This window comes from Phocoena phocoena, chromosome 1 (genome assembly GCF_963924675.1).
Source record: "Phocoena phocoena chromosome 1, mPhoPho1.1, whole genome shotgun sequence".
NCBI classification, from domain to species: domain Eukaryota; kingdom Metazoa; phylum Chordata; class Mammalia; order Artiodactyla; family Phocoenidae; genus Phocoena; species Phocoena phocoena.
In genome coordinates, this window is record NC_089219.1 from 115281397 (window position 1) to 115308074 (window position 26678).

Genomic DNA, 26678 nt, shown 5'->3' on the forward strand with positions numbered 1-26678 from the left:
ATCCCTGTGCCTTGCGGCTGCTTCCCCCTAGCTATCTACCTTACTACGTTTGTTAGTGTGTATATGTCCATGACTCTCTCTCGCCCTGTCAAAACTCACCCTTCCCCCTCCCCATATCCTCAAGTCCGTTCTCCAGTAGGTCTGCGAAAGACTCTCTGCTTTGTATTTAGGTATTTTTCTGTGCGTTTGTCCACGAGGGAATTTCAAGAGTCTCACAGAGAGGGCCAATCTTTTCTCTTCCTTGTGGCTCACCCTTCAGTTCCCAGGTGAACTGAAGTGGTTGTAAGGGTGTTGATAGTAGTAAATAAGGAGAAGGAGAAATGGCTTCTGGACACTTTCTGAGCCCCTTTGTTACCTCTTGTCTACTCATCCAACTGTCCACTTGCTCACTGTCACGGTAGAAGAGGTGTAGTTCCAGGCACTGCTCATACTGCTGCCAACGCTTGTCCCACAGTTCCAGCAGAGCATCCCAATGGGAGGTAAGTACTGCCATCTTTGGAAAGGAAGAGATAACGTGCCAGGAAGATACTAATTAATTTATTTTATCCTATATTCACTGAGCATCTAATAAATGCAAGGCTTTTTGAAGGATACAAAAATGAATAGGAAATGGGATTTTCTCTTAAGGCTGCAACATCTAAGTGAATCACTGTAGTATAGGAAAAATGGGATAAATGCCATAACAGAGGTACACCACACTTAATATGTATAAATAAAGAAGGAAAGATTAATTCAGATTTGAAGAAGCAGGGAGTAGAAATATAGAAAGTATTGTATCAAACAAAGATTTGAAGGGCAGGGAGGTGTGTATCGGGATTGTAGGAGGACATAATACCACAAGCAAATAATTACTCCAAGTAATCATTAGATTATATGAAGTGCTCCAGAGAAAAATGCAGTGTCTAAAAAAGATAAACATTTAATGAAATTCAAATTTATAGGGCACTTAAATGATCAGATTGAGAAGTTTGCATTCTATTCCAAAAGCAAATAAGAACCATCACGGTGAAAGTGACATTCTCAAACTCATAAAAGCCTTTGTTTCTGCCCAAGCATCTGCCCAAGAATTTCCAGCTTATTAAAACAGCTGCTGTGTTAACTCCATTAAAAAGACAGTAACAATTCTCAGAATCCCAGGATAATAGGTAAGTTTTCAAGGATTTAGGGTCCCACTATTCCTTTGGCAAGAAATAGTTAAAAATAAAAATCCGTAGTATAATTTTCCCATAGAGTTCTTGATGAACTGAAAATATGGTCATCTCAACCTTCATCATATAGCACTCGGGGTTGTGCTTGGAATCTAATGATATGAAAAGAGCCTGCAAATCTTATTTCAGTTATCATCCCAAGGAGTTCCTGTGACTCTGTGACTGGAGTAAAATGTCTCAGGGATCAGGAGGTTTACGTGAGCCCTTGGGATCTAGGAGTTTAGGACGATGGCAAACCTTAATCTTCATTCAGTGGAATTCTGAGTGTTTAAAGCTTTCCTGTTGCTTAATGGAGATTTGAGAAACACAGATATAGGAAAATCAATTTGATTTGAGGTTGTATAGAGGAGAGAAGAAAGGGATCCATGTGCCAGGAACCATGCTAGGTACCTTAGGGAACCCAAAGATGAATAAGGTGCAGTCCTCAAAGAATTAACAATCTAGAGATGAGCATGGGAAAGTGACAAAACAGAGCACATGTGACAAGGCAAGATGGTATGGAGGCTTCAAATTAGGTAGAAGGTAGGTGATGAAATTAGTTAGGTTGATGAAGTAATGTCTCAGAGGTGAGGGAGCACACATCAAGTCCTGAGAACTTCAAATGCCTCAAATTAGCTAAAGCAACATATGAAGGAAGCAGGGTGATATTTGAGCCCACATTAAGATGTTTATACGTCTTCTGTCCTCTTTCAGAGATTGTCATATTAGTATGAGATTAAGTGAAGGCTTAATAGGTATCCAAATTTCACAAATTCTGTTAAACTAGATTACCTTATCCATGACTTCATCAGATGCTTCATGACTGGCATCCAGCAGGGCTTGACCAGTCTCATTAGCAGATTGAAATCGGTCATCATAAGAGTCAATCTCATGCTGTGGTCACGAGACAAAATGTTTTAAAATGCAGCAAGAAACCTTCTGGCATTGTTGGAAACCGCCCTCTTCCTCCTACTGGGGAGATGTTTCCTCTCTACCTTATGCTGCTGATGCCTGTCCAGTAGGGCTTCCCCACCAGTCACATCTGTGGGCAGCTCATCAGCATTGATCAAAGCAGTCTTCTCCTTCATCCAGCCTGAGAGCTCATCATAGTCAGATAAGAACCGCTGGTACCTGAGGGAAAGGTAAGGGAAAAGACAGGAAGGAGGAACCAGATACAAATGGACTTTGAACAAAGAGTCAGGGTTGGGTTGGGCTAAGATGTACAACATGTGCCTTGCCCTAATCCTACACCTCCCATTCCTCTGATGTACTTCCTATTCCTTTAGCAGTGCAGGTTGTAAATCCTTCACTCCAGGTTGTATATTCCTAGGGCAGATGCGTCATTGTGTGATGAAGCACTTGGACATGACATCTCCAACATCACAAAGTCACATCCCAGATGCATTTGAAGTAGAATAAAGTACTCACAAGGAGGCCAATAAATAAGGACATAACATAACCAACAGGAAGCCTAAGGGACGACTAGAGTTAGGGTTAGGAGTCCTCATGTATTTTAGTTCACCCTTCACCATACCAGTAAAAACAAAAACTACAAAAAAAGATTACCTATTCAAAAAAGTCAAAAGCTCACCAGTTCATTTAAAATCATATCAATAAGATAAACACTATTTTCTAGTGATTTAATAACTAATCATAAAAATTAACTACTGAAATGTTGTCCAGATTTTTTGTAAGCTGACCTACATTCCAGAAATAATTCTAGATTTATTTTGTGTTCTTCAGCTTGGAAATTAATTCCAGTTCCTTAGCTAGGGCCAGGATTTTAACATGTGTCTTCAGCTAATTTTTCAGTTCCATGGACCACTTCATAGTTTCTTACAACTGTACAAACAGAGGAAGACAGGAAGGGTACAGGTGAAAGGAGGTGTCACGCTGAGGATTACATCAGCCTTCAAAGGACTTCTCCTGGCAAATTAAAATTTCTTTTGCCTCTACTGAGCAGGCAGGAGGGCTGGGTCACTCATTATTTTACTCCTTTCACTCTTTTATTCCTGCTTTTGATGTTATACTTTGACCTAGAGATAGGTAAAGCAATAGAGAAGAAGGATTTCTCACCTATAAGAAGCCTGCAGCTTTTCATATCTGCTGGTAGCCAAGGTGCGAATGTGCCCCCAGTTGGAGACCAGATCCTCTTTCATCTGCTGGATCTGCACTGCATCTGAAGGATGGGAAAGCTTCAACTTGTCTGCTTTGGCACATAACTCCTTCACCTTTGGGATAAAAAAGAAACCTAGTATGTGAAGGTAGTCAACCGTATGGTGATGGATGGCAACTTTGTAGTATATATGGATGTCTAATTATAATGCTGTACATCTGAAACTTATATAAATAAAAAAAAATGATAAAGAAACACAGTGGGAAATCCAAGCATTCTGATCCTCTTGGCAAAGTTTTATGGGAAGAATGTAACATAATAATCATAAGAATTAGAATAATTTATTAGTGCTTTTATATTGATATATTTATATTAATATACTCATGTAACTATATTAACAATAATAATTTACTGATTACATTTTGTCTCTCATTGTGCTAAGCCCTTCATATGCATTTTCTTGTTTTATAGTCTTCCTTTAATAATACTGTGAGGCAAAACTATTCTTGCTCTCCTTGTATGTGAAAACTGAGAGGTTGAGTATTTTATTTGCCCAAGGTCATTGAGCTAGTCAATGTCAGAAGCAATGTTTAGACATACATCTGTCCTTCATTACCCTCTATACTAACTCCATAAACATTATTGTGGGAACCAGAAAGACATTTCTGCCAAGGAAAATTTCTGCCAAGAAAATTTCAGTAATGCCAGGCTGTTTTGAGCACAATTCTTGAGGAGCAGGCTTACTAGGGCAAATTCCACATGTTACCATTAGTTCTTCTACTATACCCAACTATAATTAGGTGTTGTCTAGGATTTGAGATTTCATTATCATTATTCATTAAATCATGGTATTTTATCATCCATAATTAGAAAAAAAAAAAAAGACCAAAGAGAAAAAATGAGGAAGAACAAAAGAAGTAGAATGGTGAAATCATTTTCAGAAACGACCCAGGCACAGAGCTATGATTAAAGCATAACAAGTAGGGATCTTCCTGTGGGCTGACTCCACTGTAGAAGCTCAGGCATAATTAGTTTAAGTTATGGTTAAATTGTGATGGGAAGAAGTAAGAATGGGAATCATTCAAGAAAACAGGCTTGCTCCAATTTCTAGTGTGTCTATACCTACTGTAGGTATAGGAACCGGGGTTTTCCAATTTCCAGAAGAAAACCCAAAGGTGGGTTTAGTAATGTGTTGTTGTCGTTGTTTTAACATCTTTATTGGAGTATAATTACTTTACAATGGTGTGTTAGTTTCTGCTTTATAACAAAGTGAATCGGCTATACATATACATATATCCCCATATCTCCTCCCTCTTGCATCTCCCTATCCCACCCTTCTAGGTGGTCACACAGCACTGAGCTGACCTCCCTGTGCTATGCAGCTGCTTCCCACTAGCTGTCTATTTTACATTTGGTAGTATATATAAGTCCATGCCACTCTCTCACTTTGCCCCAGCTTATCCTTACCCCTCCCTGTGTCCTCAAGTCCATTCTCTACGTCTGCATCTTTATTCTTGTCCTGCCCCTAGGTTCTTCAGAACCATTTTTTGTTGTTGTTATTGTTCTTTTTAGATTCCATACATATGTGTTAGCATATGGTATTTGTTTTTCTCTTCCTGACTTACTTCACTCTGTATGACAGACTCTAGGTCCATCCACCTCACTACAGATAACTCAATTTCATTTCTTTTTATGGCTGAGTAATATTCCATTGTATATATGTGCCACATCATCTTTATCCATTCACCTGTCAATGGACATTTAGGTTGCTTCCATGTCCAGGCTATTGTAAATAGAGCTGCAATGAACATTGTGGTACATGACTCTTTTTGAATTATGGTTTTATCAGGGTATATGCCCAGTAGTGAGACTGCTGGGTCGTATGGTAGTTCTATTTTTAGTTTTTTAAGGAACCTCCATACTGTTCTCCGTAGTGGCTGTATCAATTTACATTCCCATCAACAGTGCAAGAGGGTTCCCTTTTCTCCACACCCTCTCCAGCATTTATTGTTTGTAGACTATTTGATGATGGCCATTCTGACTGGTGTGAGGTGATACCTCATTGCAATTTTGATTTGCATTTCTCTAATGATTAGTTATGTTGAGCATCCTTTCATGTGTTTGTTGGCCATCTGTATGTCTTCTTTGGAGAAATGTCTCTTTAGGTCTTCTGCCCACTTTTGGATTGGGTTGTTTGTTTTTTTGATATTCAGCTGCATGAGCTAGTAATGTGTTTTAAGTGTCTGAGTTTATTATAAAAGGGGAAGAAGAAACTTACTCCCTTTTCGACTGAGCGAAGCACAAGAAGAAACAAGGTTCAGCCCCAACAGGAGAAAGCGTAGTTAGATAAAAGAAAAGACTCTCTGGCCATAGGGTACTGAGTGAGATTAGGAAACCATTCTTGAAGCTATCTATTTTGGTTTAAATTATGAAATATATTACAAAAAGCTTGAGTGTATATAAAACATATATGTATATTTAAATAAAAATAATTAAATAAATTAAGAGATATCCAAGATTCATGTACAAGTTATAAACTAGAATAAGGAGGTATATTCAAGTGGCACAAAATTTCTCCTTCATTGAAATAGTGAATTTACTGTGTCCTATGGAGATGAGATGAACACCAAATGCCTTTTCTAGCTCAAGGGATTAGCCATTCCTCTAACAGGCTTACCTTGTCATTCATGACTGCAAGGTTCCTCTCAAGTGTCTTGTGACTGTGAAACAGTGCCTCAGAGCTCACAAGGTCTTTGCCATAGTCTTCAGAGGTGACTTGAGGCTCCTTCTCTTTAATCCACTGGATGGCTTCAGTCACATCCCTGTCAGACATCTCCATGAGCTCCAGCAAAGGAAGAAGGCAGGCATTCCAGGGCAAACAGCACACAGCAAGGACCAGTCTAGCTCACTCAGTCAGAAATTACCCTATCTTCCCCCACACTAGCAAAAAACATAAGGTAAAATGTTCTTTACTGCTTTTAATGGTTTCCATTGAGAGTTAGAGACTTGGGCATCATGACAACTGAGCCTCCAAGATATATTTCCTGTATCTGGGTCAGCTCTTCATGAATGTCCTTCTTCCCAACTTCACCCTCCATTCCCTTCCGGTTCTTAACCTGCTTTTCTTGCCTCTGCAGAGCTTCCATCACTAATTTACCAGTGCTATTTGTATTGCTTTAAGCTCCATTAGACACATACTTGGCTATAGAGTGGGTCACAATTTTCTTAACTACTCTCTCCCTTGTTGTCTTTAAAGACAAGCACGTGAGTTTCTTTTTTTAGAGGTATTGGCCACTAATTGCTAACAGTAGACAGAGGTTAACACAAATAACAAGCATGGTGCTATTGCAGTTTCATACAGTTCAGTGGTGAGATTCCTACCTTTTGAATCGCTGGAGGTCTGCAGCGCTGGACAGCTTTTTCTGTCGTTGGAGAGCCAGACCATGTAGCCGCTCCCAGGCTGCATTCACTTCCTCCTGCTTTGACTGAATTAAGGGCAGCTCAGGATGCTTTTCCTGTGGGAGAAAGTCAATGATGGACTAATGCAAAAAATCATTTAAACACTTCTTATTTCACACTTCACTTTATCTCTGCTCTCTAACTCTTACTTGATCCACCTCACCAAAATCTAGAAAACCAAACCACCAGATATTTTGCCCACAGCTCCAGACTAGCTTACTAACACAGCCTTGCCCAACCTCATTATTTTCAGAACTCCATCATGTTGATGCCTGCTAACTCCCTTCAAGATCCTGGAAACCAAGGAAAAGAAGAGAAAATTCCTTTTGTGAAATCTGACTTAATTTTTCAAAACTCTAATACTGTGGGTCTTGGTTCTTTTGGGGTCCTAATACCTTTGAGAAGCTAATGAGAGCTATTTCCCTCTTTGCAGAATTATACAGACATGCAGATAAACTTAATTTTGCAGAAAACTCCACGCATTTTTGCAAACTAACTGAAGCAATGAGATTTATGAATACTAGATTAAGCTAGCAGCATCAGTCCATTTTGATACTTGGAAATTTTGAGTAGTTCCCAAATACCCAAGTCTCCCTACTCCTCCTAACCCTGTTTATTCCCATTTCCATTTCTATTTTGAAGCCTCATCAGACTGAATTTTCTACTTCTCCTTCCTTGCTTATAAATAGAAATGATATTCTATGAGCCCCAGCACTTAGGCATCAAGAGGTCTTTCAGCTTCTGTTCTTACCTTCTTGGAACACATAAAAAAAGCATGATTTACTGAAAGATGAGAGAGCATATGGAGAAAACCTTCATTATCCTTGCTAAATCTCCATACATGGGAGCAAGGCCATTTTAGACACTCCACCCCAACTGACTCATTGCATAACTGCAGTGACTTAAGAAAACCAGGTGATATCAGCAGAATAACCCAGCTGAGCAGCTGAGTCACTGAATCATGAATCTGATTCACTCAAAAAAATAGGTTATTTGTTGTTTTCAGTTTTGTGGTAGTTTGATAGAGAGTAATAGATAACTTAAAAATCTCCACAATAACAAAAAGGTGATAGAGGGAGAAAATTTGGGACTGTTGGAAATGTGGCCTGGAAAAAAATTGAGAAATATGTTATTTTCCCCTACTCCAGTATCCGTTCATCCTGAAATCTTGGTTCTATTAACACAGAAACATCATTCCCATTATAAAGCTGCAGTGATAATGAAACCTTAAATGGAAAAGCACGATAGCCAACTGTTAGAATTTCTAATTCCTTCATGTACATATAAAATCAGACTGACTTCCCAGTTCTCACATATGTTAGGATTATTTATTCACACACTGAGTTTTACATGCCCAGAAATTAAAAACTTATTTAAGCACTTTCTTAAGAAAATGAAGATAAATCTGCCTCCTTTTCCCTTCCCCCCAAAACACAAAAAAATTAGTTTAATTATATCATGTATATTATGATAGCCCACTGTTATTTTATATTCTTTGCCACTTTATTCTGGTTCTTCTTCATGAAGAAAGAGTGCTTCATAAACTTGAGAAATCAATGTACTGCATGGTGCAGGAGTAACCCCATTGTGGATTGAATTCCTTTATGTAAACACACATACACTCACTCTCTCATCTCCATTTCCGTGGACTGGCAAGGGATACATTCAGAAAGGAGAGGAAACTGCTCTGGGCATGTTGCTCCAGGGACAGGCATACCTCTGCTTTCTCACAATGTCCTATATCTTTCATGTCCCATCTACTAATGGCCAGAGAGTCTTCTTGAAGATCAGACCCTTTTGCTGGCTTGGCTCTCTTGTTCCCCACCTCACCTCAGCACACTCATTGGCATATTGGTTCACTCCATTCAACCTCTCCTTTCGAACTGCCAGATCTGCTTGGAAATCTTCAAACTTCTTATGCAGAACCTCTGTGCGCTCCCAGTCCTCACCCAGCTCCACTGATGTCACTATAGCCTCCTGTAGACAGAGAAAACTCTGGTAAGTCACCCATAAACATTTAGGAATTCCTGCAGTTCAAATGCCCAAAACCCTTGCTCACATTCCCAGGATAACTCAGAAGGAGATACTGGTGGAACTTGGGAGAACCAACCCTTCAGGAAAGAGCCAGAAGCAGCAGTGTATTTCCTGAGGTGGCGTTCTGACCCAGGGAACAGTGGTCTTTGGGGTAATTCTTTGGAGAGACCAGGAACATTGTTGGCAAAAGCCCCTGGGAATACCCTTTTGTGTATTGGAACCTGAAAAATAAATTCATCCTGGTTCTACTCAATTCAACAAACTGAGCATTTACAAAAGTATTGTGCTAGGCACTTGCTTGTGTAAATGTTCAGTCCTAACCACAGGATTATGTAGAAAATAAAAACCTCCCTAGTTATAGGTACTGAGAGACAAAGAATTAGGGAAAGAACTGCAATGCTCTAAGCTGGACACAGAGTAAAAGCAAAAATCTAGGAGTGAAGGCTCATGGAAGGTAGAATGGGGACAATCCTAGATCATCTTTCAATGCAGTTTTTGTGTAAGTCTTGCCTTCTTCATATTCAGATTCATACATTTAGACTTATCCCCCTACAGTGTTAACTACCTCCAGAATACCCCTAAATCTTTGCCAACATTCCTCTTTCTTCCAAGGAACTAAGCCCAGAAAGAGACATCCTAACTTCTTTATGAAAGGCCTGCATTAAATTGCTATGGGATGTCTGGGGCAGATGGATGGGAAGTCCTATATGCATACTGTTTGGTCCTATACCTTGTCTCCAATCCACTCCAAGATGTCAGCACACTCCTGTAAGTACTGCTGAAGCTTCAGGGCCCGCAGCAGCAAGGTGCTCTTCTCTTGAGTCAGCTCCAGAAGCAGGTCCCACAGGTGGCTGAGTTCCTCCAGAAGGACCTATGGGGAAAGTAAAACAACTCAGGCACAGTACCTGCTGTGGAGCAGCAGGTATAGACTCACAGACCTGTGCAGAGAGGGGCCTGGATAAAAATCCCTCCTCCCATTCACTCGTGCATTAATTGATCAACAAATATTTAAAGGAGGAAATAGGACATGTATGTGAATAGCAATTAAACCATATGATCTTCCATAATAGAAAAAAATGAATAATGTTTTGGTGTTTTAGAGGATGAAGTGATTACAGACAATAAGCCAGGATAGAATAAGAATTCATGAAAGAGTGCTCATTTGAATTGGACCTAGAGGGATAGGTAGAATTTTGATAGGTAGACAATGGGCAGAGGGTGTTCAAAGTACTGAAAAAGACATAGAAAAAACTTAGCATGGACTGTTTGTCAGAAAGGATAAGAGTTACAATGTTTTTCTGACTTATAAAGGAAATAGTGGCACCAAAGCAATGAGAATTTGAGAGTATATAGTTGAGGGCTCTAATGCCAAGTTAGCTTAGAAGACCAGATTTTACATATACTGTAAAATTGAAGGTGTCATATATGTTATGCCTTCAAGATTCTTGTATTTTTCAACTACTTCATGGTCCTAAGGTAACATGTAGCATGTAGACCACATTTATCTCTGAATCCTGCCATGGTACAGATTGATACAGCCCCAGTGATTCTGATAGACGTGAAGATGTTTCAAACATTTCTCAAATATTTTAATTAATGTAAGGGATTGGTTTTTGTATAAATTATACAAAATGATTTCTATTTTATGACAATAAATAAAATTTGAGATTTTCTTTTTAGAGTCTTCTTTCTAATAAGGTTTATTCTGGTTAATGTCTGTATCGCCTGACCATGTTTTGTTGACAGTAAAGCAAACTAGAATTTGTATGCTAAATATGGAACTACAGCCCTAATTTTTAAATACAAAACAAATTTTTTTTAAAAAATATTTAAACAGTAAAAAAAGTTCACTTCTACAAAAAAGAACCTGAATTGACTGTATCAACACAAACTTGTTGGAAGAGTATATGAATTAAGTCAGAAAAAAAGCTGATACATTAGTAGTGGGTTCCATAGTGGTGGTGATCTTCAGTCTTCAGGGTTTAGGGAAGACAAGGGATTTTAGGAGGTTTTTTTCCCCCAAAATGAACAAATGAGAGGGTTTGGAGAACTACAATAGTAGTCATAGTATGTGGGCTGTGAAGAGAAAGAGGCATCATAGACAAACGGAGAAAGATTTCGGAGAAGATTCAAAGAAAGAGCATCCCTTGTTTAGAGAGTTTAAGAGACAAGAACTCTGAGGCTAGAAGAATTAAGTAGAAAGGACATTTCAGAAAACCAATTCATCTGGGTTGAAGTGGGTTTGATCTTGAGCCACCTATACTGTGGTGGCATAAGCAGGAATGTGATGTTATTTGATGACAGCTTTGTATCATAGCTTTTCTCCCCACTCCAAGGAACACTAGGACATCCCATCATTTTTCCTGCCCTAACCCAAGTAAAAGATATAAGGAAGTACCATGGTTCCAAACCAGTTATATCAAGGTTTATACCTGTTGTAATCAATTAAAACTCTGATAACATAATCAACATGATAACTTAATTAGAAACATCTCTCACAGAGCCCTGCCATAAATTTACCTTGGTGTCCTCATGGGCAAAATGCCCCTCAGGAAATCGAATTTTCCTGGTTTCTTCCAGCTCAGGAATGACCCTCGATTTTGCTTGCACCTCTGCTTCAAAGGATTCATGCTTCTGATATTTCCCCTGAAGATTAGAAATCAGAGTTTATGGCTAATGCAGCCTGGTCTCTTTGGAAGGGAGGTTCTTTTATTCCTCTTCTTTCTTGCAGTCAGAACTACTTGTTTCCCAACCTAGATTAAGTGATAACCTATGACCATACCTGGAGGAGTCCTATCCTAAAAGAAACGGTGGTGGCACCACTGCACTTAGGTTTTCAAAGGGTCCTAGGCTCAATGTCCAGGACCATAGTGAAAGTTTTTTTCCAGCCCCCACTGCTTTCAGGGAATTTCCAGTAAATATTATTTTAAATTCTCAATTGCCTTCTGTGGAAATGAAAAATGTAACACAGAGTTTTTCCTCTTCAGAAAAGAGGAACTAAATGTTACTGAAAGTAGTGAACAATGAGGAAGATGATCATGGCAACAATAGCTTTTTTTTTTAATTGAGGGGTTTATGTATGCCAGATTATGTTTTTGCTGTCATATATAAATTGATCCATTTAGTAGATAACACTTTGTTCTTGTTCCAGGTGCTTCCTCTCCAATATCCATTGCACATTTCAGGCATGCAAGCCTTTCTACGGATCCTGACTGTGCCTCTTTCTATAACATTGTACAAGTAGGAGTGGGAGCTTCCACCAAAGCTCTCCACCTGACTCCTCTCATTCGAACTTAACAAGAGGCATGAATAGCCATTTGGTAAAAACCCTGGTTCAATCACATCTTTCTGAGGAGAGCGAAGAACAGTTGTTTCAGAAACATTGATGTCTCGTCACCTCAATTCCATCCTTAATGTCACAAAATATTGAAATCACATAGTGTGTCATAAATTCTTTGAATTCTCAGTGTTTTGCCCATGGGTTAACTTCAGAATGAGTTTATAAAATATTATCTAGAATGAGTTTCCTTTGTAAATAAGACATTGAGGCTTAAGGAGTTGAAGACATGTGCTATTTAAAGACAGAATTACAGTCCCCAAAGTCTAATCTTTCTGTTATATCATCCCTCTACAGTTTACCAGATGTACACCTACGTTATGAAAATGTTTCCCTCCCTAGAGATCTTAGAGTCTACTCTGGGGAAGTCAATGAAACTAAATGACCTGTATGTTAGTTGGGTCTTCATAGCTTTTATCGCCTGCAATCTTGATTTTCTCCAAGATCCATTTCTCGAGGTCATCTGCATCTCGTATGAAAACCTGGTAGTAATAGGAATCTTCAAGCTTCTGACCCCTCTCAGCAACCAGTTCCTTGAACCTCCGGTACCGGGTCAACACCTCCTGACGCCTCTCCTGGATCTCTTCTGCTGTTTCCAGCACCTTTGGCCCACCACTCTCCATAGCCTGCAAGTTAAAAATCCTCTACCTGTTGTTGGTTCTCATATCTCTAGTATACTGTCCTTTTATATGTCTCAAGGCATTTACTCATATTGGACTTATGTTCAGATATCTTTAAGCCTATAAAAGCCTGTTTTTAGAAAGACGGTAGTACATTTATATAATTTTAACCATATACAGCTACAACCTAGGCTAATAATTCTTGATCATTCAGAACACTTTTTCAACTTTTCACATAAGTGTGTGCTAACATTAATAAATTTAATAAACTTAATAAAGTTTGATAAATGCTTATTATTGCACTAATAATCGAAGACAAGTTTAAATTAGCAAAATCACAGAGTTTCAGATTGATAAAAAAGAAATATAATTTTATTGCTTTCAAAGGCTGAAGAGTTGTTAACATGTACTGATAATGATGAACTTAGTTTAATGAATAAATAAAAGTGGCTTGCAATTAACTTGATGAATGATATACCCCAAAGTTTGAAAAGGTTGAATTCTTCTTACATCAAAATATAGCTAATATATTGTTTACTCTTTTTATTTGCTTTATTTATAAACACTACAAATCAAAAGTTTGGCACATTTGCAACCTAATTATCACAAATTTCAAATTATTAACATCTTGGTAATTGGCTTTTGCTATATAAAACATTGTATTACTATCAAACAACATAAAATATTATTTTCCTATAGTGGAATCCAACCTATTTGTGACAACATCCAGCAAAATCTCCATAGGGTCCATCTTCATTCTTCTGGATATAAGCACAGTTTTCCTAGCTTACCACAATGAAAACATTCAATATAAAGTTTAAATTTTAGTGTCCTTCTGCTATACATAATTGCTATTCTGTGGATGGCCTTTACAAGTTTGGCTATAGAATTAAATCCTTCTATGGAGACTCAAACCTTTACTGTGTGTTACTTTGCTCCAAGTTACTAGGTTGTTCTCCATGTGAACCCATAGAAACAGGTCATTGCTAGATTTTGGTGCTGTATACTGGAAAGCTCAAGGTCATTGTTTACAGTGAGACATTCATAAAAAGAGTTAAAATTAAACTTCTTTACCTCTTAAGAATCAAGAAACAATTCTTGCTGATCCTGTCAAAGATAGTACAGAAAAGTCAAAGGAGACAGCTTTCCTAATTATATTGGTGACAAATTGTACTGTAAAGAATTCTGTACTCACGGTTTCCTTTGGAAAGTGTTACGCTTTTCCTAAAGGTCAAGAACCTGTCAAAATAAAATGTATCCAAAAGACACAGAGAGAGAGAGACAGAGAGACAAAGGGAGAGAAAGAGAAACAATTCACATGTAGTTGTCTAGTCTAATTCAGATAGAGATGAGAGAAACGTTACATATGTGGCAAGACAAAGAAAAAAAGTAGCCCTTCACTTGGGCCAGAATCCCGCCAGCTACAATCTACATTATCTTCAGGAGACAGATTCAGCTGAGGCAGCTGCTAACTTTCACAGATGCTGGGTGACTCAGCGGCCTGTGGGACTATGGCTCTCAAAGTTTCTCAACAGGACTTTATAAAAAATGAAAGCAAAAATTTTAGATGAAAAATTAGAAAAAAACTCAGTGATAGATGTAAGATAGAGTCAGTGTTGTGATGGTGTTTTGTTTCTTTGATTAGTTTTAAATTTTATATCTGAGAATTGTAAATCAGGAAGGAATTCTGGGATGCCCATTCTTCACACTCTGTGAAGAATTACAAGAACTCAGGGCATACATATGTTCTTGTTCTAACCTATCTCTAGGAAATGCAAATCAACGACTCCATCAAAACCCAACTACAGATTTTTAGCAACCTTTAAGCAACAATACATCCTATTTTTTTGCTGTAGAACCTTTGTTAAAATAGAAAATTTTACTCTTTGCCTCACAGATTGGGTTTTTAAAAGTCTGATTTAGCCTTACCCTTAATCATTTAAATAAAAAGAACAAAGGAAGTAAGATATATGCTTTTTTATTTGTATTTTGTGAAACAAAAATTAGGATACTTCATTTGACAAACTAATGAAGTCATAAAATATTTGAAAATTGGACAGAGTTCTAAACTGTAGGATAAAAGTCATCCTAATCTATGTATTATTTTTAATGGAGAGAAAAGAAACAGAAATCCTTCTCCAAACATATAGTTTGTAAAGGCAACTTTACAAAAATGAAACAAACCAAAAGAAAATAGTGGGATGGTTTCAGACCCTCCTACAAAACAGGGGGTCTATCCATGCCAAACTTCATTCCAATACAAATCCAATTTGAATAATCTAGCTTTCATGGTCTACTAGGGTAGATCAAGGTTCTACACTTCTAGTTTCTTTTCTTCCTGGATCATCTCACCCAATGAAATTGAGAGAGCTTTAAATTCTCTTCTTGAAAGTATAATATTTACTTTTTCACATAGTTTCTTTATATTAAAATCAAATTTGGGTGCTAAATGCATGAACACAAGTCTTAGAGAATGCATTATATCACATGAACCAGGGAAACTCTGACTGGAGTTGGTTAGGGAGGAAATATATTTTTAATCTTTATCCAAGAGATAAGAATCAATTCGAATCTACCGTGTCTTGTTTATATATTGACATGATTAATTTACATTAATTTCTACTCTTTAGAAGATTCTGTGAAGCAGATATTATCAACCTCATTTTTATATGAGAAAACAAAAGTAGTCTCTGAGAGGTAGTCTCATCCCATGGTTGTTTGGTTTGTAATTATTTAAACAAAGGATAAAATCCATGTGAGTGTGACCATCATGCCCCTCATCTATTTTAGTCAATCTTCTCTTAGTCCACCAATATTTCTGGTTGACTTATTCCAGGATCTTCTCACCAAGAGTGTCAACCATGTGATAGCATTGTAACCAAAGAAATGTTAGGACTCAATTAGCAGGATTGGTCATCATGAAATAGAATAAAAGTGGACCAGAACAATAGTCATTAGGTATCAATGTGGAAATGCACAGGAGACAAGGAAGAGAATTTATACATCAAGACAGAAGTGTTCTTTGAGTTTTCAGTTTGCACCCAAGAGAGATTCATGCTAATAGTTTCTGTGCCAACACCCTGGCTGCCACTCTGGCTGCTGCTGACTTTAAATTCAGTCCCACCCTATCTTCTCACTCCCTTTAGATTGACAGAGTTTATTCAGTCTCTGAGCATGTTTACCATTATTAGTACAAGTATCAGGGTGTCTCTTTGGGATTGATGGAAGGGTATGATGAAAAACTCTTAAACCCTGGTAGCTTAACACTTGGACCTCTGACCTTCTTGCCACTATTATAGTTTTCCAAGAATGTTTATTGGCTCTGAGGACATGGAGGCCTTGAGTACAGGGGACACAGGTAAAGAATGTATGAGAGACACTGTGGATATTTAGAATCATGTATAATCTTTAAAATTGCATGTAGCCATGTACATAAATGAGTGCTAAGAGGTTACAGGGAAAGCGTGAGCTGATGACAGACAGCTTCATTAAAGAGAAGTCTTATATTCAGTTTTACAGGGTGGGAGTAATTTGGAGAGCTGTTTTATTTGATCATGGTTATCAGCTCTGGGCAGAACTGCACTTCACACACTAGTTTTATCAGCACTGCCCAGCTTGCCGGAGTCTCTTCTCAGTTATCAGATCTTCTTTTCCTGGACTCAGAAACTCCAAGAGATGCTTTATATGCCCAAATTCTAAAGTCTCCCCAATTTGCAACACTAAAATTCATATGCTTACTATGGATATTTTGGAGTTCAACTTTCTCGGCCCATTTACCAACAAGGAAAAATATGTTAACTTTAACGTAAAACTAAGTTTTCCCATGAAATAGAAGTCATCATTATTTTATTTTTAAAATTTTATTTTTGTTTCTCTAGAGTTAGTTCTCATTTTAAAAGGTCTCAAATGGGGCTTCCCTGGTGGCGCAGTGGTTGGGGGTCCGCCTGCCAATGCAGGGGACGCGGGTTCGTGCCCCGGTCCAGAAAGATCCCACATGCCGCAGAGCAGCTGGGCCCGTGAGCCATGGCCGCTGGGCCTGCGCGTTCGGAGCCTGTGCTCCGCGACGGGAGAGGCCGCATCGGTGAGGGGTCCGCGTACCGCAAAAAAAAAAAAAAAGGTATCGAATGGTTGTCTCCTAAATGGGTTAAAATATTAAATATTGTCATTCAGAAAAATAGCAGGACCTTTTTGCAGTGAACTGTATCCACTTTAACTCTTATCTTTTCGGGTCCTCTAAAGTTATTTGTCCCTTAACTCTATAAGGAAAATTACATAATTAAAGTTTACAATCCTATAATAAAAAATAAAACTCTTTTTTTCCCCCTTACCATTATCTTCTCTCACTCTCCCTTACTTATTTTATTATTTTTCTGTTTTATTTATTTGGTATTACTGCATTGAATAAGAAAAAACAAAACCCATGATGTCTCCTTTAACAACAAACTATGTAATTATAATTGAAAAAGACCTTGGGATAATGGAAAGTGCACTGGATTTGAAAGGGAAACCATCTAATCTGAAGACTCAATTCTACCATTTTATAATCAGATGAATATTGGAAATTTGCTTAAATTTTATTAAGTATATAATGGAAATAGTAATGACAAGGCTACTTATTCCAGAGAATTTTTATATGACTTAGTTTAGATGGTTGGTTAAAAAGCACTTTATTTAAATATACACAAAAAAAGAATTTTTATTGTTATGAATAATGCCAAGCACATATATTTCATTTACTTCAAGTCATCTATTTTGTTCTGAATCAGAAATCTGGAGTGCTTATTTTTTAAAGAATGATTTGCAATGTATCATTAGAAAATCTTATGTAAAATTGCTGAATGTTTCCATCCAGTACTAATTATCTCTGAGTACAGCAACCCTTAAGGAAACGACATAAACTTAAATCTTTACAAACTTTATAAAAATGGCATTTTTGGTGACACGGTCCTACTCAGGGAAGAAAGAGCACAACCAAAAAAATTATTTCTTATTAGAATAAAGGAAAGTAGGAGCCAGGACTAAACATTATTTCCTTTATAACCATGACTAAACTATGAAGTTTAATTCTTATATTTAAGGGATTAGATTCCCAAGATATCAATAAAATCCCATTAAACATGTAAATAAAGGCCAGTCATTGAAATTTAAGTGGATTATCTGTGACATTGCTTCATTTAACTATTAAAATTTACTCTAAGTGTAAATACACTATGCATCTTATCTTTATTCATTATCTCTGGCTCCCCTGCCATCCTCTGTTAAATGTGTGAATAGCCTGAGTTTTCTGTAACATAACTTTTTTATAAATTATAATTATGTCAGGAGGCAAAGAATGCCTCTGTTTATTTACTCTTTTAGTGAAGCATTACTGAGCATTTCTCTGGGCAAAGAATTCTAACAGGCATGGGGAATATAGAGATGAACAAAATAAGATACCTACTTTCAAAGAGTTCACAAACTAGAGGGCTCACAGAAGACATGCAAACCATGACACAGGATAGAATAAAAACCATACTAAGTAGAAGCTCAAGAAATGTGTTACAGAAACACAAAACAAAGAATGTTTCTTTCTTGTTTCAGCTAACTATAGCAGGAGATATTTTGCCAAATCTGGCTCCCTGTGCACCGATGCCAAATAAAAATACAGAGACAGAGAACTGGAAGATAAGAAATAGAGAGGCTTTTTATTTTCTTTGCCAGGCAAAGGGAAGACACAGTAGGCTAACGCCTCAAGAACTGTGCCCCCCTCCTTGAAGAATTGGAAAAGATTTTATACGTGGGGCTCATGGTCTGGGGTAGGTGATAAGGATCAAAGTAGTGAAGGTCTTGCATTTCTTTTCTTCTGCAAATTCATGGCCAAAGCTGGCATCAGGCAGCTCAACAACCTGCTCTGTTGTCACCGAAGTTATGGGTCATGACTTTCTTTCTGAAATGAAGAGTGCTACAAGAGAGTTGTAAGGGAAGAAGAAATGCCAAGTGCAAAGGGTAATTCATATGGAGTCAGAGAATAATCAGTTTTGTGAAGGACAATTCTAGCTACAAGTGTTTGTTAGTAGTAACAGCTAAAGAATAACCAAGATTGCTTAACTCTTTCAGGCCTGTTTATGTTGTTTCCCCAGCCTGTTCATTGTTTCCTTATTTTCCTTATTTATCAAAAAAGTCTCATTTCTATTTTTGCTGCAACAATGTCAGGACAGAGGTAGAATTTTATGAGTCCTTCTGGATTCAAAGAATAAACGACAGGACTGTGTGAGTCTTCACCCCCATTTTCTTTGTATTCTATCATTAATCAACCTCTGAGGACATTTCCTAAGTGAACAGAGATTGGATGGATAAATGTCCCACTTAGAGTCAATGCACAGAAAAAATAAACACAACAGGAACACACTGAAAACATAAATACAGATACTGGCATAAATATACTTTGTTAATGGGTATGTCTTTTGTCTTATTTGATAGCAGATCGGCATGTGTGCACTTTTATTGCTTCCTTGATCTCTTTACTCCTTAGACTAGATAATTGAGTTAAAGGATGGCCATAACACTGCAAAGAGTGGGCTGATGGCTGTGTCCCAGGAAAAGGAATCCTTAGTAGAGAAGCACAGGGATATAAAGGCTACATTTCCAAAAAAAATCAAGAAAATAGCAAGGTGGGAAGCATATGTAGAAAAGACCTTTGGTTTCAGCCAACAGAGCAGATAATGTAGGATTACTGCAATGATACAAACATAACCCAAAACCACAAGCAGTATAGCCATGATGATCTCCACAGCATGGACAATTTCTACAACCTTGATTAAAATAATCTATCAGTGTTCATGCATGTCAGATTCAGGATGAGATCAAAGTTGCAAAAGATATTTTGAATTTGATTTGGACCACAAAATAATAGTGTAGATATTCAAGCAATCTCAGGAAGTGACATGAAGAAGCCACAGAAGAAACAGCCTACAGTCAGCTGAGTGTAGGGCTGAGATGTTTTGATTGTGGGGTAATAAAAGGGGTTGCAGATGGCCAGGTATCTGTCCGTAGACATGGTGGTGAGCTTGTAAAGCTCAGAAATGACAAGAGAGTAAAATAAATACATATTCAGGAGGCAGTCAGAGAAATGGTCTTCTGCTCACTGACTTGATTGGAGAGTATCTTGTGGATGATGGTTGTAGTATACCAGATCTCCAGGAAGGACAGGACACTGATGAGGAAATACATAGGAGTGTGGAGGTGGGAATCCAGTTTGATGAAAAAGAAGACCATAAGGGTCCCAGTGATGATGAACAGGTAAATTAGGAGCAAGAGATAAAAATAAGAGTTCATCTTCCTGCAAATGAAAAAAAAAAAAATCCAGTGAATATGAATTCAATCACTGCTGTCTGATTTTTACTTAAAATCTTCTCAATGTGGGGCAGAAAAAAAAATAGAAAAAAGGAAGTAGTAATTGGATAATCAATTCATTCATTTATTATATTTTTATTTGTCCATTCAAGTATTTGGTCAGAGCTCACTATGTCCCATATAATATGGTCGAATGAGAGGGATCACTTAAAAAGAACCAATATTCCAAATGCATAAATTGCTGTATTTCTCCTAGCTAGCCACAACATAAGATTCAGCTTATATAGGCAATTGCCTCTGTTACCCAAGAACACAACTTTATAATTAGCAGAATTGTCCCCTTTATATTTCCTTCATTTCTTTCACCCATATCAGCCCCTCTCCTGCTCAGAATAAAGAATAAATCAGGGTTCAGCTCAAATAATACTTCCCATGAATTATTCTAGTTAGATTAAACTTTTCTCTCTGTGGTACTCCCATAGCAATTAATTTTGCACTTTCTATATCATGGCTAATAATACAATACCTTGTCTGCTTCTCCAATTCCTTTTTATACTCTATTTTAATCAGATGTTTTACACTAATAAGTGCTCAGTAGACATGTGTGAATGTGGGGAGGCAGGCTTGCCCACCAGCACACTTAAGCAGTCATGGCTCCAACACAATAGAAAGGCATACATAGCCCACATATAGGAGACATCCTTGTACGCTGTTGCTGAGACTGTAAATTGGTGCAACTACTATGGAAAACAGTATGGAGACTTCTCAAAAAATTAAGAATAGAACTAGTATATGACCCAGCTATTCCACTCCTGGATATTCAACCAAAGAGCACAAAAACTCTAATTTGAAAATATATTTGCACCCCTACATTCATGGCAGCATATCTACAATAGCCAAGATACGGAAGCAACCTGTGCCCATTGAGGCACAAAGGGATAAAGAAGATGTGATACACACACACACACACAATGGATTATTAGTCAGCCATAAAAAAAACGAAATCCTGCCATTTGCAGCAACATGAAGGTAACTTGAAAGTGTTATGCTAAATGAAATGAGTCAGATGGAGAAAGACAAATAATATATGATTTCACTCATATATGGAATCTTAAAAAGCAAACACAATAAAGCAAAAAAAAACAAATACAGAAAACAGATTAGTGGTTAGCAGAGGGGAAGGCTAAACGCTAATTGGGTTAGTTGGGGAGAGGGTAAAATGGTGATGGATGGTAAGTAGACTTGTGGCGGTGATCTCTTTGTAGCGTATACAGATGTTGAATTATAAGGCTTTCCACTTGAAACTTACATAATAAAAAATATATGAATGGAAATGAATTTTATTGAAAGTGGGGAGGTAAGTAGCATATGGCTGAGCAAGTTGAATTCACAACTATGGCAATTTTGACCTGAATTTTGAAAAGTGAGAAAAAGTTTGTCATCTCCCTTTTTCCTGTAGATGAGTGCAATAAATTCAGTTCTTCTCAGTGGGCATGTCCTATGTGGAGCAAACAAATAACATGGGGAAAGAAAATGATATATGTAATTGGAGTTGGAAAGAGTGTTTGACTACTTGATCTCCAATCCTTTTTGGAAGAAGATAGGGAATAAATATATAAATGAAACAAATGCCTTAACCCACTTAATGGAACCTTCATTCTTCCAGTTCTTTAGACCAAATTCTTTGGAGTCAAGCTTGTCTCCTCTCTCACGCCCCATATTCAATCAGTAAGCAAATCAATTAGTGATACCGTCACAATATTTCTAGAACCAACTACTTTTTTAAAAAATTACAACTTCTTTATTATATAGAGTTTTAGTAATTTCTTATTGGACAACAGATAACATTTTAAAGAAAGAAACAATATAAATTATATCCTTCTCCTCAAGAATAGACCTAATATAACTGCTTTAGGAGTCTCTTCACTTTGCATAGCAGATATCCTAAAAGTTTATTGTGATACGATTTGAGATCTCTGGATGTTTTGGGCAGAAATTATTTAAAACAAAACCAGAGAGAAGTCACTTTGGCCACTGAAAGTCCTGGGAATGTCACAACAGCACTCCTGGTACTGTTGGAGAGAGTCCCCTATAGTCTTGAGATATTATAGTAGTTTTTGAGTCATGAATTTAGGGACTCAGGTTTTAGGAGGCGAAGCAATGCCAAGGGCCCCATGATGCCTGGTGATATTTGAAGGAATCTGATTCTTAGGATTCAGATGTAATGACCAAATGGACTTCTCATTCTAATTGTCAGAAGGAGGCCAAATTGCTGAATTGCTCTCTTGCTAGTATAGAGAAAAGGGCACTGCAGTGTATCATGGAACTCCACAAGGTTAGAAGGCTTTATATGTAGCCTATTTTAATGTCGGGTTTAATCCTGGGTTTAAAAACAAAACTCATAAAAATACATTGATTTCATTTACCATCTTCTCTCTTTTAAAATTACTACCCATAGGTGTACGACTTAATATTTGGAAATGGCAGGCCACAGGATTCATCCTTTTTATTTAAAATAGTGTGTGTGTGTGTGTGTGTGTGTGTGTGTGTGTGTGTGTGTGTGTGGAGGTGTGTTTATTTTTTTGCATATAACCTATGCACTTCCTCCCATATACTTTATTTTTTTTAGCATCTTTATTGGAGTATAATTGCTTTACAATGTAGTGTTAGTTTCTGCTATATAACAAAGTGAATCAGCTATAGGTATACATATATCCCCATATCCCCTCCCTTTTGAGCCTCCCTCCCACTCTCCCTATCCCATCCCTCTAGATAGTCACACAGTACTGAGCTGATCTCCCTGTGCTATGGAGCTGCTTCTCACTAGCTATCTATTTTAGATTTGGTAGTGTATATATGTCAATGCTACTCTCTCACTTTTCTTTTACTTCACTATGTATGACAAACTCTAGGTCTATCCACCTCACTACAAATAACTCAATTTCATTTCTTTTCACAGCTGAGTAATATTCCATTGTATATATATGCCACATTTTCTTTATCCATTCATCTGTCGATGGACATTTAAGTTGCTTGCGCGTCCTGGCTATTGTAAATAGTGCTGCAATGAACATTGCAGTACATGACTCTTTTTTTTTTGCGGTACGCGGGCCTCTCACTGTTGTGGCCTCTCCCGTTGCAGAGCACAGACTCCGGACACGCAGGCTCAGCGGCCATGGCTCACGGGCCCAGCCGCTCTGCAGCATGTGGGATCTTCCCAGACCAGGGCACAAACCTGTGTCCCCTACATCGGCAGGCGGACTCTCAACCACTGCGCCACCAGGGAAGCCCCATGACTCTTTTTGAATTACAGTTTTCTCAGGGTATATGCCCAGTAGTGGGATTGCTAGGTCATATGGTAGTTCTAGTTTTGGTATTTTAAGGAAGCTCCATACTGTTCTCCATAGTGGCTGTATCAATTTACATTCCCACCAACAGTGCAAGAGGGTTCCCTTTTCTCCACACCCTCTCCAGTATTTATTGTTTCTAGATTTTTTGATGATGGCCATTCTGACTGGTGTGAGGTGATACCACACTGTGGTTTTGATTTGCATTTCTCTAATGATTAATGATGTTGAGCAGCTTTTCATGTGCTTCTTGGCCATCTGTATATGTTCTTTGCAGAAATGTCTATTTAGGTCTTCTGCCCATTTTTGGATTGAGTTGTTTGTTTTTTTGATATTGAGCTGCATGAGCTGCTTGTAAATTTTGGAGATTAATCCTTTGTCAGTTGCTTCATTTGCAAATATTTTCTCCCATTCTGAGGGTTGTCTTTTCATCTTGTTTATGGTTTCCTTTGCTGTGTAAAAGTTTTTAAGTTTCATTAGGTCTCATTTGGGTTTTTTTTGTTTGTTTTTATTTCCATTTCTTCAGGAGGTGGGTCAAAAATGATCTTGCTGTGATTTATGTCATAGAGTGTTCTGCCTATGTTTTCCTCTAAGAGTTTTATAGTGTTTGGTCTTACATTTAGGTCTTTAATCCATTTTGAGCTTATTTTTGTGTATGGTGTTAGGTAGTGTTCTAATTTCATTCTTTTACATGTAGCTGTCCATTTTTCCCAGCACCACTTATTGAAGAGGCTGTCTTTTCTCCATTGTATGTTGTTGCCTTCTTTAGAACCAACTACTTCTTAAAACATTCATACTGCAACCCTGGCCCAAGCCATCAACCCTTGCCTGGATTTTGCATAACCTCCAAGAGTGTCTGCTTTTGTCGTTGCTCTCTTTCAGTCTATCCTCAGCACCAAACTAAGATAAATCTTATTAAAAGGTAAATGAAATAATTTTGCTTCTCTGCCAAAAACCCTCCAATGGGTCCCACTTAATGAAAAGCAAAAACCTTTACAATGGTCTTTTAGTTCTTATGTAATCTGGCCCAAGAAAATTTTTTCTGACTTCATCATCTATGTCTCCACACCCACCCCAATCACTCTATCCACGTGCCACCTGGAACGCCCTTACATTAGAGCCTTTGCACTTCCATGCCCTCTACCTAGAACATTCTTCCTTGAAATACTCACATGCCTAGAACTTATTTTCTTATACTTCTTTTGGCCATAATTCAAATAATACTTGCTGAGAGATGCCATTCCTGATTACCTTACTTAAAATTAATCACATTCCAGCCCCCAAACTCCTTATTTGCTAACCGTATCTTATTGTTTTTTCTCCCTACCATCTCTTACTACCATTTAAAATATAATTGCATTTTATTTAGATTATTGTCCACCATCCTTTCATATATAGACTCCGTGAGTACAAGGATTGTTTTCTGTTTTTTTTTTTTTTTTCAATACGCGGGCCTCTCACTGTTGGGGCCTCTCCCGTTGCGGAGCACAGGCTCTGGACGTGCAGGCTCAGCGGCCATGGCTCACGGGCCTAGCCGTTCCGTGGCATGTGGGATCTTCCCAGACGGGGGCATGAACCCGTGTCCCCTGCATCGGCAGGCGGACTCTCAACCACTGCGCCACCAGGGAAGCCCCAGTTTTCTGTTTTTAAAATAGTTTTATATGTAATGCCTAGAACAGCAATTGGTACAGAGTTGGCATGTAATTCCCTCTTTAGAATTACATGATATATACCATTTCTATTCCTCTCAGGTTGCTGTTACATACAGAGCAAGTTTCTTGAAATGCCTAAGACAGAGATAGTTCAAAGTCCCTATGGCTGATGGAAAAGATATAATTAGGTAACCATACTCATATTACAGAGGAAAAGTGGTGAAAGTGTTAATTGTGTCAGGCTATGAATATGTGCAAATGAATAGGTTAGAATAGTGATGGGAGGAGAAATTCTGAACTTATAAGTAAAATATCTAAGAAATTGTTTCCTAGCTGTATAATGATCAACATTTTAAAACCTTCAGCCTGCAATTAAGTTTTAGATTTTTCATACCTACTTGCCCTAAGGTAAATGAATTTAAAAGAGTAACAAACACTCTCTTTTTCTAGGAATCTAGATGCTCTGTTTCAATAGACAAACCTCTGAAAATCTATTATTCAAACTGCAGGAAAGTTAACACGAGCAAAATAATGTCAGCAATGGAACGGTAACTCATAGCATCTCCTCCTTTTTGCACCCTTCATAGATGTGACAGTACAGAAAATCAGAAGTCATGAAGCAATTCAATAGTTATTTATTGAGGCCATTATTATGTAGAGCCCAGTGCTAGGCACAGGGAGCAATGCACAATGAACCAATGACACAGTGCTTCAAGTCGGATGTATTAATGATAATTCAAGGTAGAAAGCAGGCAGTGTCATAAGAGTGGTACAGATAAAGTACAATGAAACTTCAGAGAAGTTACTGCCCATCGTCTCTGGAGTCCGAGTGTTGGGATTCCTGTCCTTGTTCGGCTACTTTTATGGGTAAATTACTTACCTGCTCTTTGTCTCAGTATTTTCAACTGCAAATTAGAAATGATGAGATGACTCATATTGTAAGTATTAAATAAAGTAAGAGATGTGAAACACTATGTGCTTGGCACATAGAGAAAATAAATTGCTAGTTATAATCAAAATAATTATTTATTCTCATTTGTTAAAGGGATGAATAAGTTAAAATATGCTTATTAGGAGAGTTTAAGAACAGCACAGTCAGTAATGCTGAGACACTACTATTAAGTATTGCTGTGGTGAGAAAAGCATGGCAGTTTGAAGTCTGGACTCATTTTTGTTACTTGCTCTATCATTAGCCAACTATGTGAACATAAAAAGTCTGTTTGCTTCAATTTTTTTTTTCTTTTCTTGATCTGCATAATGGATGTGATAATATCAACTGCATGAGTTTGTTATGAGGATTAAGTGAGTTAATCCAGTGAAAACTTGGCTTATAGGCCATAGTTCTTATTAAAACCGGCCTCAAGTCCTCAAGCCCATGTTGGTTTATACCAAAAACCCTTCCTAAATTAAATGCAAGTAGAGTTCTAAAGATATATAAATAAAGATTAAAAAATAAAGGTAAGTATATGATAAATATTTTTCATGTTTCAGAACAAATACAATTTCTCTTTGCAATTTTTCTTCATTTTTTAGCACAGTTACTACTTCTGCTATGATTTTATGAATTTTGTTGTTATTACTTTTTATATTGTAC

At 37.6% G+C, this 26678-nt stretch overlaps 1 protein-coding gene across 1 annotated transcript in view; it reads right to left on the reverse strand.

Moving 5' to 3' along the window:
- Window positions 1-14203, reverse strand: part of SPTA1 (spectrin alpha, erythrocytic 1) — a 68018-nt gene extending 53815 nt beyond the window's left edge. The window contains exons 1-11 of the mRNA XM_065873884.1: window positions 13949-14203; window positions 12520-12759; window positions 11317-11442; window positions 9527-9667; window positions 8593-8739; window positions 6685-6818; window positions 5981-6125; window positions 3264-3418; window positions 2183-2318; window positions 1980-2081; window positions 356-493 (exon numbers count right to left, since the gene is read on the reverse strand). Coding sequence (XP_065729956.1) covers window positions 356-493; window positions 1980-2081; window positions 2183-2318; window positions 3264-3418; window positions 5981-6125; window positions 6685-6818; window positions 8593-8739; window positions 9527-9667; window positions 11317-11442; window positions 12520-12756 — 1461 coding nt within the window. The 5' untranslated portion in view covers window positions 12757-12759; window positions 13949-14203. The remainder of the gene's footprint in view (window positions 1-355; window positions 494-1979; window positions 2082-2182; window positions 2319-3263; window positions 3419-5980; window positions 6126-6684; window positions 6819-8592; window positions 8740-9526; window positions 9668-11316; window positions 11443-12519; window positions 12760-13948) is intronic.
- Between the last annotated feature and the right edge of the window lie 12475 nt (window positions 14204-26678).